The 12,511-nt window shown below is 50.7% G+C and overlaps 2 protein-coding genes across 3 annotated transcripts; one reads left to right on the top strand and one right to left on the bottom strand.

Moving 5' to 3' along the window:
* The first annotated feature begins 385 nt into the window (after positions 1-385).
* Positions 386-11,895, top strand: GEMIN4 (gem nuclear organelle associated protein 4). Of its 2 annotated transcripts, none has more exons than XM_006052706.4 (2): positions 386-524; positions 8,536-11,895. In XM_006052706.4, exon 2 carries the CDS (start codon positions 8,559-8,561, stop codon positions 11,703-11,705), a length of 3,147 nt encoding a protein of 1,048 aa, XP_006052768.1. In that variant the 5' UTR covers positions 386-524; positions 8,536-8,558; the 3' UTR covers positions 11,706-11,895. The 2 variants fall into 2 exon arrangements, with proteins under 2 accessions (XP_006052768.1, XP_006052767.1); XM_006052705.4 differs by lacking the exon at positions 386-524 and adding an exon at positions 4,734-4,866.
* On the bottom strand, positions 3,563-4,717 carry LOC102397816 (diazepam-binding inhibitor-like 5). Its single transcript, XM_025280923.3, has 2 exons — positions 4,586-4,717; positions 3,563-4,006 (listed from the first exon to the last, which is right to left on the bottom strand). The coding sequence occupies exon 2, from the start codon at positions 3,947-3,949 to the stop codon at positions 3,686-3,688; it is 264 nt and encodes an 87-aa protein (XP_025136708.1). The 5' UTR covers positions 3,950-4,006; positions 4,586-4,717; the 3' UTR covers positions 3,563-3,685.
* Positions 11,896-12,511: the final 616 nt, after the last annotated feature.

Raw genomic sequence — 12,511 nt, 5'->3', positions numbered from 1 at the left:
GTGGTCAGTTTCACACTTTAGGGAAGAAACTAAGGAGATTGGAAAGGACTGACTCAGAAGTTACCAGTTCCTGTACAATATACATGAAATTACTTGTAAATCATAGCCTCTAAAACCAATTGTGAGTTTCAATGCAAACCAAACTGTTCCTCCTGTCCTCAATTGGTTCACCTTTTTCCTATGCATTGGGAAATTATCTGAATTTTGAATAATCAAGTAAATGCCTCATCTGTCTTCTTTAGACTATGATTCATTAATTCTCAGATTTTCTGTAAGATTATTAAGTAATTCTTGATGGTTCTCTCTAGTAATACTGTTTTCCTGAAAAGAAACTATACTTTTCCCAGTGTGTTAGACTGCTTTCTTGTAGCTTTCTATTTTGCAAGGCATGTGGAATCTTTGTTCTCTGACAAGGATGGAACTCACGCCCCCTGCAGTGGAAGTATGCAGTCTTAACCCCTGGACCACTAGGGAAGTTCCTGATGTGGCCTTCTAAGATTGTTATAGTAAAACAAGTGGTTTATGTAAGTACTAAACAGATGGTAGATTCCTCTTTATCTTACCCCCAATTTTTTCTCTTAAATGTTGAGCTCTGCACAAGAGAACTGAATGCTGTTTAGCTATCTGGGACATTTTAGCTTTATGATATCAGCCCCCTTTTATTTCTCTCATTGCCTGTCATTTTTCCTTTGTTGCAGCCTTTAATATTTTATTCATGCTAAAACCATTTACTGTACCACTTTCACCTTTTATCAAGCAGTCCAAAAGTTGACCTCTGCACAGGGCAGCTGCTAATTTTAAACCAGAAGTTATTACTTTCCCTCCCCTGGGGATGTAAAGGTTTAAAGATGGTTTTGTCCATACTGGTGTTTTTAAACAGATGAAATTGGAAAGTTCCTCCGTTTCTCCAGAGTTGTGTTTTCAGAGTAGTGATTTTGTTTTTTTGACCTTCAGGGTTGTGGTCCTAATATATTAAGTTGAAGTTCAAATCTCTCGGGTTTAAATCCAGAGAGACTGTGATATGGGAGTTCTCCCAGGTTAGCCTGGAGAGTTAGTATGAAATCCCCATTTGTCTGACATTGGGAAGGAATTAGCAAAGCTAGGGACTTTCAGTGCTCCTTAATGTGACTTTCTGCCTATCTCACCTGACCCATGATATCATTGTGGTCTAGCAGAGTTTCCAGGAGGGTTCCCCCTTGTCCACTGAAATTTATGATAGAAGTTGATGGGAAATTTCAGTTTGGTCTAAGATAGCTTTCCTTTACCCTTGAGAAATCTGTAGAAAACTTATTTACTCTGTCCTTAAAGAGAAGTAAAGAAGCACCCTTGCCTCAGACCTCTTTATAAGGTAATAGAGTCAGTGGTTCAAAAATAAAAACAGTATAAAAAGGTACTTACTGAAAAGCCTTGTTCCTCCCCATCAATCCTATATCCCCTTTCTCCTCATTAAGCATACACATATGTTCTTTCTCTCCCTTTCTCCCAAAATGTTAGCACACTGTGTATACTATACCTTACTTTAAAAAAAAAAGTATTCTGCAGTTGTTGTCTAGAGTCCTTATAATTTATTGAGTTTTATAATGATTTACGGAATGGTATGGCTATATACTACAGCACCTAAATTGACAACATATTTTGGAACAAGGTGTTCTATTATTATTTTTACTATTAATTCACATTTAATGTGAATCATGGTCCTAAAAGCATCAAAATGTGTTCATAGTATCTTCCAGAGAGAACAGTACCATTGTACAGCGTGGGTCTTGTCCAATTTATAGTTAAGAGGAATAGTCCTTTATAGTCACTGTGGTATCCTGAGTAAACGTGATTCTTAGGTAATGCGGTTAGTCTGTGGCAACTTTCTGAAAATATGTAAACACAAGTTCTTGAAGGAGATACCTGGCCAGATCTGGTTTCCTTTACCCTTTGAAGTCTTCTTTATGGTTGTTGCTTCTGTTGTTAAATAGTCCTCCATGAACTGGAGCTGGCCTGATATCATGAGCTAGGAAAATAGTTTGAGGAGAGTATTGGGAAATTCCATGCCACAGCTGACTTTCTTCTCTGGAATGTCTTTAATAATACCATTTAGCACTCCTGTCTCAGGGCACCATTGTGCATTGATGACTCCATGAAAACACTAAGAAGAGACGCTGAGCTTAGGTGCCTTAGCCCCAGCACAGGTCAAGGGATGTGTTGTGCTCCCCAAACAAATCCCACATACATATGTATACACACTGTCCCACAAACATCCCCAAGCAGAAACCAAGGCTAGCTAAGGGACTGGGCCCAAGAAAAATTTGGTTGCATGGTCTTAAATTTATCTTTCAGAGTCTGGGATTTTGAAACCATCTATTCCAGTGTTTCTCAACTGCTGTGTTGTGATGCATCAATTCATCAATTTCAAAGCGTGACTTCCCTCAAAACATTAACTTCACCAGGCCTGTGTTCAGTAGGAGCTTTTGGTAGTGGGACTTGACCTCAGCTTTTTGGAAGACCAGGCCCCACCCCCACCCCCAACACTATCAGTTCAGTTCAGTCACTCAGTCATGTCTGACTCTTTGCAACCCCATGAATTGCAGCACGCCAGGCCTCCCTGTCCATCACCAACTTCCGGAGTTCACTCAAATTCACGTCCATCGAGTCGGTGATGCCATCCAGCCATCTCATCCTCTGTCGTCCCCTTCTCCTCCTGCCTCCAATCCCTCCCAGCTTCAGGATCTTTTCCAATGAGTCAACTCTTCGCATGAGGTGGCCAAAGTACTGCAGTTTCAGCTTCAGCATCATTCCTTCCAAAGAACACCCAGGACTGATCTTGCAGTCCAAGGGACTCTCAAGAGTCTTTTCCAACACCACAGTTCAAAAGCATCAATTCTTCGGTGCTCAGCTTTCATAGTCCAACTCTCACATCCATACATGACCACTGGAAAAACCATAGCCTGGACTAGACAGACCTTTGTTGGCAAAGTAATGTCTGCTTTTGAATATGCTATCTAGGTTGGTCATAACTTTCCTTCCAAGGAGTAAGCATCTTGTAATTTCATGGCTGCAATCACCATCTGCCGTGATTTTGGAGCCCCAAAAAACAAAGTCTGACACTGTTTCCACTGTTTCCTCATCTGTTTCCCATGAAGTGATGGGACCATATGCCATGATCTTAGTTTTCTGAATGTTGAGCTTTAAGCCAACTTTTTCACTCTCCTCTTTCACTTTCATCAAGAGGCTTTGGGTTAATAGTGAATCAACAGTCCTTGGAGAGACAAGGGGCCTCAGACTCCTTTCCTTCCTTGCTCCCCCTCTCCTTCCCAGAGGCTGAACCTCAGGAGATCGGTCTCACTGACCTCAAGTCAGAGCATGATTCTGCCCCAGCTCCTCTGCTTCTGAATATCTACATATGCTCTGGGGAAAAGGAAGGCTGGGAACTCAATCCTACAGAAAGCCAGTTTTGACAGAACTTCCCCCTCAAGGAGAGAGCCTTTTCATACATTTGGATGCCACCCCCCAGGACTCGCACTTGTTAGCACACAGACACCACTCATCAGGTGTGCAACAGCAGTCACTCTCGTGCAGTTAAAGTGATTTATTGAGGTCTCGGCCTCGGTGTTGTTACAGCCTCAGGACATTTCGGCCCTCAAAAGGTCTTTAAAGTGCTTCCTTCCCTACTAGAGCCGCCCTGCTACTCTCCTCCCTAACCAGCTTCATTTTTCTTTAGTTCTTCCACTTTGGCAATGTAGATCCTCATGGCATCCATCTTGGACATCCCTTTATTTTCATTCCATGCCTCCCACTTGGCCTTGGCTTTCAGGTCGGTGGCAGGTGGGGCCGGGATGTTGCAGTCGCCCTGGGTGGCCTGTTTGTAATAGCTGTACACCAACAATTTCTCCTGATCGCTCACCGGCCCCTTCAATTGCTTGATGGCAGCGCAGGCCATCTCAAACTCCACTTGGCTCATTGGGGGTGCTGAGGCTGGGCCCTTCTGTCCTTTCTAGGTGGTGTCCGGCACTAAAAGCTGGAGGATGGAGAGTTAGAAACATTAGAGGCTGGTGATTAAGGCTGGGAAGGAGGGAAAGGGAGACAAGACAATGTGTGGGAAGGACAGTGGATATGCGTGGATTTTCTTACAGTACAGATTACAAACAGGGGCCCCTTGGATTAGATCTCCCACACAGACATTCTGGCTCGCACCGTGCATTTTCTGCGAAGAAGGACAACCACTAACATTTCAAAGGTGTTTGTGATGCCAGAAAATAATGGAGCAACTGCTGCTGTCAGAAGGAAGAATGCTGTGGTCCCATACGTTGGACAGGAGCCCCGCTGCGGGGGAGGAAGGCTCTCAGGGGGTGGTGTGTCCATGCAGGTTAGTGGGCAGCCTGGGGAGGGGTATTTAGTGAGAGTGAACAGTGGCGGGGGTCGGATTACAGGATGTTGGAGAATGCGAGGCCAAGGACAGAGCTAACGGGAAGGACCAACTGGAACCCAGGAAACGGGGGTTGCACTGACTCCTGGCTGCGCGAGGCGGGGACTGGGGGTGGGCGGTCCTTTGGGGGCGGGGCCCGGGGAGAGGGAGGGGCGGAGCACGGGTACGTGCCTGTTCGTTGGTGGGAGGACTCCGGCCGGTAGGGGGGCGCTGTGGGCCTGGCGGGCCTGACGCCGCCGGCGGTTAGTCGGAACCGCGCTTGCGCGCGGGGCGGCGGAGGCCGGGTCTGTACCGCCCGGAGCCTGAGCTGAGACTGCGGGCTGGGGCCGAGGCACGGCCTATTGTCCCGCCCTCCGGGGCCGCCCATTGTGCCGTGACGCTTACGTCGCCCTCTCAGCGCGGAGAGGGAGGGGCGGCCCGCGCCGCCGCCGGAGTCGCCGCCATGGACCTAGGTGGGTGTTCAGCTTCCCAGGCCCGGACGCACGTGGGCCTCGGTCCCACAACCGGTGACCAGGCAGTACTGAGCGGGCCTGGGCTCAGGGAGGCCTCCGGACCGGGGAGGGAGTTGGGAAGGCGAGGGTGTCCTGGAGACCGGGGGTCGGGAGGCCGGGCTCTAGCCCACCACTCCTCCGCCCGCCACTGGCCAGCTCCAGGCCCCTTTCCTCGTGAAGGGCCCAGCGGATAAGAAGTTTGCGTTCCCGAGAGTTGTCAGGTTCGGGCACGTGCTTTGGAAAAGGCCGGGCTCCGGGAGCGCCTGGGAGAATCCGCTTGGATCCATGACAGTCTCATTCATTGAACGTCTGCTGAGTTCTTGAGCAAGTATCTGACTCTCTTGAGGTGCTCGTGGATAGAAGGAGATGATACCATATCCGTTTCACAGAGTTTGAGCAACTTTTCACTGAGGTCACGTGTGTACAGAGTCGAGCCTGGTGCCTTTGCGCAGGAGTAGCGTTCTTCAGACCAGCAGTTGTGGGCGCAGGTTGCAGCAGCCGAGGTGGCACGTGCCTCTTGAATACTCAGAGGCCAGGTCTCGGAGAAGGGAGTGGGGAGCTGGTATAAATATGCAGCTGCTTGCCCAGGGCCACCCCCCTCCTGCCAGACGTGCTCTTAAGGGCCTGAGACCCAGAGGCTGTCCTGGAAGAGCTGAGGTGAGGCTTCCTAAGGTGTGCCAGTATTAGGAGGCTGTAGAGGAATGTTCTGGTCCCTGCCTCCAGCCAGCTCCTCCATGGTGGGAGGGTAGAGTTGGAAGAGTTTGGAGCCTGCAGCTGCGGTGATCTCTCTCCCAGCCCCACTGCTTTGCAGTTCTGACGTCCTGAGCAAATTGCTTCTGAGTCTTAACGTTCCCATATCTGAAACAGGAATGGTCCTCAAAAGGTTGATGTGACCATCAAAAGAGATCTTATATGCATACCAACCAGCACAGTGCCTGGTACAGAGTAAGCACTAATCAACATAAGGAGTGGGCACTCACAAGCACCAGTTAACCATAAGTGATAAAACACTTGGGATTTGCCCAACTATTAACTGCTTCTGGGACTTATTCTTTCAGGTAACACAAATGTCCCTGGAAGGTGAGTTTCCAGTTCCAAACATCTCAACTGAGCAGATAGTGCAATAAAATTGAATTTACAGAGTCAAAAGGGAGCCTATTTGGGGACCTTGGCAGAGCAGCCTGAGCCAGAAAGAAGGCCCAGAACCCCCAGGGATACTCCTCGGCAACCCAGCTCTTCCTGGGAGCCTGCCTCTACCTCTGCACAGCCAGGAGGAATGCCCTCAGGAACAGTGGGTTGCAGCAGAAAACAGTGGGTTTATGCTCGTAATGGAAAGGGCAGGATAGAACCCTGGCCCATGAAGATGGAGAAGCTGTGTCCTTGGGGGCACGAGGGACTGGCCCTGAGAAAGAGGGGAGAAGTCAGGAATATTAAAGAGTGAGCAGTGTTTGTACAGTGATTTAGGAAAGTGTACAGTGATTAGGAAGGTGTGTTTCTGTAAAGGAAACACACCTTCGAGAGCTCTGTGTCATGTTTCTGAGCTGGAGGAAGGCAAAGAATATGGGCAAGATTCTAGTTCTGCCCACGGTGGAAAGGTTTGGGGGAACCAGAGTTCATCAAGCACCTAATCGGGGTTTGTTCTTTTTTTGGTTGCACCCAGTCTTGGTTGTGACATGGGAGATCTCTTAGCTGGGGCATGTGGGATCTAGTTGCCTGACCAGGATTGAACCCTGCCTGGCCCTCTGCATTGGGAGCCTGGAGTTGTAACCACTGGACCACCAGGGAAGTTTCAGGCTCTTTGTCCTGACTCTTATTGTTGTTCAGTTGCTCAGGCATGTCAGACTCATTGTAGCTACATCTTATCTAACCCTGAGCAGCCCTGAGAGATGGGTTTGGGAGCCACCAATGGGCACAGACCCAATGCCAAGGGCTTGACTAGTATATACTGTTAATATTTGACCCTCACAGTCATAATGTGCAGTCTGTATTGTGCCCACTTATGCAGAAGGGAAGCTCAAAGAAGTAATCTGTCCAAGATGATACTGCCTTTGAATGGCTGAGCTAGGATTTAATATATGTCTGTCTAAACATCCCCTTCCTTGCTAAGTCTATGTCAATTCATGGCTCACTGAAGGAAGGATTCTTCTGAATCAAGTGCAGTCTTTTTTATCTATTTTCCTCTTGGTTTCTACAAAAGAAACCAGGACCCTTGGCGGCTTATTCTCTTCGATGGAAAAAAATGTAGGAATTGAATTGTTTCCTTAAAAGGCAGACCATTTGAAATCCATTTGCAAGACAAAATGTTTAGAGAAAAGTAGGAGGCAGGACTTGTCTGAGTGCAGCTGTGCCCGCAGCCCTGGTCCAGGCCCCTCCTAGTCTGTACTGTTACTTAGAAGCTCAGTGGTGTGTCCTGCAGTACGTACTTGGTGGCTGCTGTAGTTTGGTCCTGTCCTTGTGTTTTCTTTCTCTCTCTCAGCACTTCCTCTCCAAAGCCTCTGCTGGTCCATCCTTTGCTGGAGGGCCTCACCTCCAGGCAGATGCCTTGAGTCTCATTTCAAGGCTGACTTTCCAGCCCTCTGTTTCCATTCAGTCAGTTCAGTCGCTCAGTCATGTCTGACTCTTTGCGACCCCATGAATCGCAGCACGCCAGGCCTCCCTGTCCATCACCAACTCCCGGAGTTCACTCAAACTCATGTCCATTGAGTCGGTGATGCCATCCAGCCATCTCATCCTCTGTCGTCCCCTTCTCCTCCTGCCCCCAATCCCTCCCAGCTTCAGGGTCTTTTCCAATGAGTCAACTCTTCACATGAGGTGGCCAAAGTATTGGAGTCTCAGCTTCAACATCAGTCCTTCCAATGAACACTCAGGACTGATCTTTAGAATGGACTGGTTGGATCTCCTTGCAGTCCAAGGGACTCTCGAGTCTTCTCCAACACCACAGTTCAAAAGCATCAATTCTTCGGCACTCAGCTTTCTTCACACTCCAACTCTCACATCCATACATGACCACTGGAAAAACCATAGCCTTGACTAGACGGACTGGTGGACATCTCTAATGTTCTGCCTTCAAACTCCAAATGAATAAAACTGATCAGTGTTCCCTCCCAGCCCATTTCTTGTGTTCCCTGTGTTCAGTGGTGCCTGTTGTCTTCCCAGTTGCAGGCTAGAGAGCTTTGTTGTTATTTAATCGCTAAGTCATGTCCAACTCTTGTGACACCCCCTGGACTGTAAGCCTGCCAGGCTTCTCTGCCCATGGGATTTCCCAGGCAAGAATACTGGAGTGGGCTGCCATTTCCTTCTCCAGGGAATCTTCCTGACTGAGGGACTGAACCCAAGTCTCCTGCATTAACGGGCAGATTCTTTACCACTGAGCCGCCAGGGAAGCTTCTAGAGAGCTGGGAGTCCTTTTGGATTCCTCAGGTAAATCCTTTGACTCCAGCTCTGCAGCGGCTCCTGGAGCCACCCCTTTTTCCCCGCTCCCACCAATCTCACTCAGAACCCTTATCATCTGTACCCCTAATCATGACAGCCCTAATCAGGACAACCAACTGCTGTCTCTCCCTAACCTCTGCTTATTGTTCTGGAAATGTTTTCACCACGTTCTATCCTGCTGGACTTCTGTCTTCACAGGACCTTTGAATATCTGTGAGGAAATGACTATCTTGCACGGGGGCTTCTTGCTGGCTGAGCAGCTGTTCCGCCCCAAAGCGCTGGCCGAACTGACCAAGTCTGACTGGGAGCACGTTGGGCGGCCCATTGTGGAGGCTCTGAGGGAGATCTCCTCTGCCACAGCCTGCTCCCAGCCCTTCGCCTGGAAGAAGAAAGCACTGATCATCATCTGGGCCAAGGTGCTACAGCCCTACCCCATCACCCCTTCCGACATGGAAACCCGCTGGCAGGAAGATGTGTTCTTCTCTGTGGGCAACATGATCCCCACCATCAATCACACGGTCCTCTTTGAGCTGCTCAAGTCGCTGGAGGCCTCTGGACTCTTTATCCAGCTCCTGATGGCCCTGCCCACCACTGTCTGCCGTGCGGAACTAGAGCGCTTTTTGGAGCACATGACTATCGACACTTCTTCCAAGGACGTGGCCTTCTTCCTCGACGTCTGGTGGGAAATGATGAAGCACAAGGGCAATCAGCAGGACCCCCTGCTCTCCCAATTCCGGACAATGGCCCACAAGTACCTGTCCTCCTCCGATGACTTCTCCCACCCCCCGAAGAGGTTCAAGTCCGATCCAGATGTGTGTCCAACCATGCCCCTGCTGGCCATGCTGCTCACAGGGCTGAAACAAATCCAGGACAGGATCCTATGCCCCGGGATGAAGTGCTGCGCCTTAGCCAACTTGGCTGACATGCTGACCGTGTTTGCGCTGATGGAGGAGGATCCCCAGGAAGTGTCTGCGACCGTGTACTTGGACAAGCTGGCCACTGTGATCTCCGTGTGGAACTCGGACACCCAGAACCCGTATCACCAGCAGGCGCTGGCAGAGAAGGTGAAGGAGGCGGAGCGGGACATCAGCCTGACCTCCCTGGCCAGGCTGCCGAGCGAGACCATCTTCGTGGGCTTTGAGTTCCTGCGCAGCCTGCTGCAAGAGTGGGGGGAGGAGCTGCAGGCCTTGCTCAGGAGCAGCCAGGGGACCAGCTACGACAGCTTCCGGCTCTGCGACAGCCTGACCTCCTTCAGCCAGAACCTGAAGCTCTACCTGGACACCACCAGCCTGGCCAAGGAGGAGAGGCAGGTGGTCTCCGAGCTGGCAGAGTGCGTGGGGGACTTCCTGAGGAAGACAAATAGGGTGGTGAGGAGCAAGGGCGGTGAGCAGGACATCACCGCCTCCATCGCCATGGCCATCATCGAGCAGAAGATGGACCGCCACATGGAAATGTGCTACATCTTCGCCTCCGAGAGGAAGTGGGCCTTCTCGGACGAGTGGCTGTCCTGCCTGCTCAACAACCGGGCTCTCTTCCGAGAGCCGGGCCTGGTGTTAAAGCTGCTGGAGACGGTGATGGAAGTTGGCACGATAGACAGGGCCGTCTCCGAACCTCAGATCAAACAGGTGTTCGACTTGATCCTGGAGTGTTACACACACCTCTCTCTGCCAGATAAAAATAAAGTCCTCTCGGGGGTCCTGCTCTCCTGGGGGCGCAAGGGCCTCTCTGAGAAATTGTTAGCTCACTTGGAGGGCTTTCAGGAGGACCTCAACACGACTTTCAACCAGCTCACACAGAGCGCCTCTGAACAGGGCTTGGCTAAGGCTGTTGCTTCCGTGGCCCGCCTGGTCATCCTGCACCCGGAGATCACGGTGAAGAAGGTATGCAGCATGGCTGTGGTCAACCTCGGCACCCACAAGTTCCTGGCTCAGATTCTCACTGCCTTCCCCGCCCTCCGGTTCATGGAAGAGCAGGGGCCAGACCGCTCCACCACATTCATGGTGTCCTGCCTCAAAGAAACCGTCTGGACCAAGCTCTCGACACCCCGGGAGGAGAAGCAGTTTCTGGAGCTCCTGAGCTGCCTGGTGAGTCCTACAAAGCCCCAGGGGATTCCAGTTGCTGCTCTGCTCGAGCCGGATGAGGTACTAAAGGAGTTCGTCCTGCCTTTCTTGATGCTGGAGGTCAAAGAGGTGGACCTCAGTCTGAGGATCTTCGTCCAGACTCTGGAAGGGAGCACAAACCTGGAAGAATACTGGCTGCAGTCCTGCTCTCCGTTCCCGCTCATCTTCAGCCTGTGCCAGCTCCTTGATGGCTTCAGCAAATACTGGCAGCTCCCCAAGGAGAAGCGCTGTCTCCCCCTGGACGGGAAGGACCTGGCCATCCACATCCTGGAGCTCCTCTGTGAGGTGGTCTCAGCTAACGCCCACACCTTCTCCCCGGACACCTGGGTCAAGTCCCTGTCCTGGCTCCACCGGAAGCTGGAGCAGCTAGACTGGACTGTGGGCCTGAGACTGAAGAGCTTCTTTGAGGGCCACTTCAAGTGCGAGGTGCCAGCCACGCTCTTTGAGATCTGTAAGCTTTCTGAGGACGAGTGGACCTCTCAGGCCCACCCTGGGTATGGGCCTGGCACAGGCCTCCTGGCCTGGATGGAGTGCTCCTCCATCTCCAGCAGCATCTCCGAGCAGATGCTCGCACTCCTGGTGGTGGATGTGGGCAACCCTGAGGAGGTCAGGTTGTTCAGCAAGGGCTTCCTGGTGGCCCTGGTGCAGGTCATGCCATGGTGTAGCCCCCAGGAATGGCAGTGCCTTCACCAGCTGACCCGGAGACTGTTGGAGAAGCAACTCCTGCACGTCCCCTACAGCCTGGAGTATATACAGTTCGTTCCTCTGCTCAACCTGAAGCCCTTTGCCCAGGAGCTCCAGCTCTCTGTCCTCCTGCTTAGAGTTTTTCAGTTTCTCTGCAGCCAGAGCTGCCATAACTGGCTCCCCGTGGAGGGCTGGAGCCATGTGGTCAAGCTCCTCTGCAACAGTCTGACCAATCTCCTGGACTCCGTTCGGTTGATACAGTCGGTTGGCCCTTGGGCTCAAGGACAAGAGCAGGACCTGGCGCAGGAAACCCTGTTTTTCTATACCCAGGTCTTCTGCCATGTTCTGCACATCATGACCATGGTCCACCAGGAGGTCTGTGAACCTCTCTATGTCTTGGCCCTGGAGATCCTCACCTGCTACGAAACCCTGAGCAAGACCAACCCTTCCGTCAGCTCCTTGCTCCAGAAAGTAAACGAGCAGCGCTTCTTAAAGTCCATCGCCGAGAACATCAGCCCTGAGGAGCGGCGCCAAACCCTCCTGCAGAAGATCAGCAACTTCTGACCTCCATGGGTCAGAAAATAGCCGGGCCTCCGCTTGGCGGGCTGGATGGGGACTGGAGCAGAGAAGCAGAAACTTTTCAGTCATGTGGAATTGTACACAAGCCCCAAAATAAGACAATAACAGTGTAAAGAAAATAGTTTCTTAGGTATTTGTAACATACAGGTTGTAATAAAATTCTTTTTGAGTTTCACCTTGCCTCTTTTGAGTCTTTCTCAGTGGTCTTGGCTCCTCAATACACTCTGAAACTGGGCTCAGCTTGACCTTATCACTTAGCTAGGGGGAACATGTTCATCATTGGACTTCTCCCAGAAATAAGTCTAAAGGTGAAACACTCAGGTAGACAGATTATAAGGCACATGTGTTCTTTTGCACTGAAACTCTTAAGAGACACTTTGTGGTGTCTTGGAAAGGGCAGGACCTAGGAAAAGGACTCTCTTTCTTCTACCACTTAGCCAAGTGATTTGTGTGCCCACAAGGCCTGCAGCCACTGTAAAAGGAGGAGGTTGGGCCAAGAACATTAGATGTTGGGGGGTAGGTCAGTGACCTCAGGAAAATGGGTGTCCTGAGTTAAGAACTTCTGCCCCGCATGTTAACTCCATCTATTCACTGGGTCCCTAAGGGGCTGTACTGAGACTGGTAAACACAGCACAGACGAGTTCAAAGGATGGATGCAGTTATCTTCTGCCTAGGATGGGTTGTCATGGTTTTGAAAAACATGGGAGCGGAAGATGGTGTGTGTGGAGGCATGAAAAGGCAAATTTAAGGCTGTCCAGGATGTATTACAGAACTTGGAGGACTGGTGAGAT

The sequence above is a fragment of the Bubalus bubalis genome, chromosome 3, assembly GCF_019923935.1.
Source record: "Bubalus bubalis isolate 160015118507 breed Murrah chromosome 3, NDDB_SH_1, whole genome shotgun sequence".
Taxonomy (NCBI): domain Eukaryota; kingdom Metazoa; phylum Chordata; class Mammalia; order Artiodactyla; family Bovidae; genus Bubalus; species Bubalus bubalis.
The sequence above is the reverse complement of the archived record's forward strand: the minus strand, read 5'-3'. Positions and strand labels throughout refer to the sequence as shown.

Excerpts from the sequence above, each read along its gene's own strand:
- LOC102397816 (XM_025280923.3), bottom strand. The coding sequence starts at position 3,949 with ATGAGCCAAGTGGAGTTTGAGATGGCCTGCGCTGCCATCAAGCAATTG.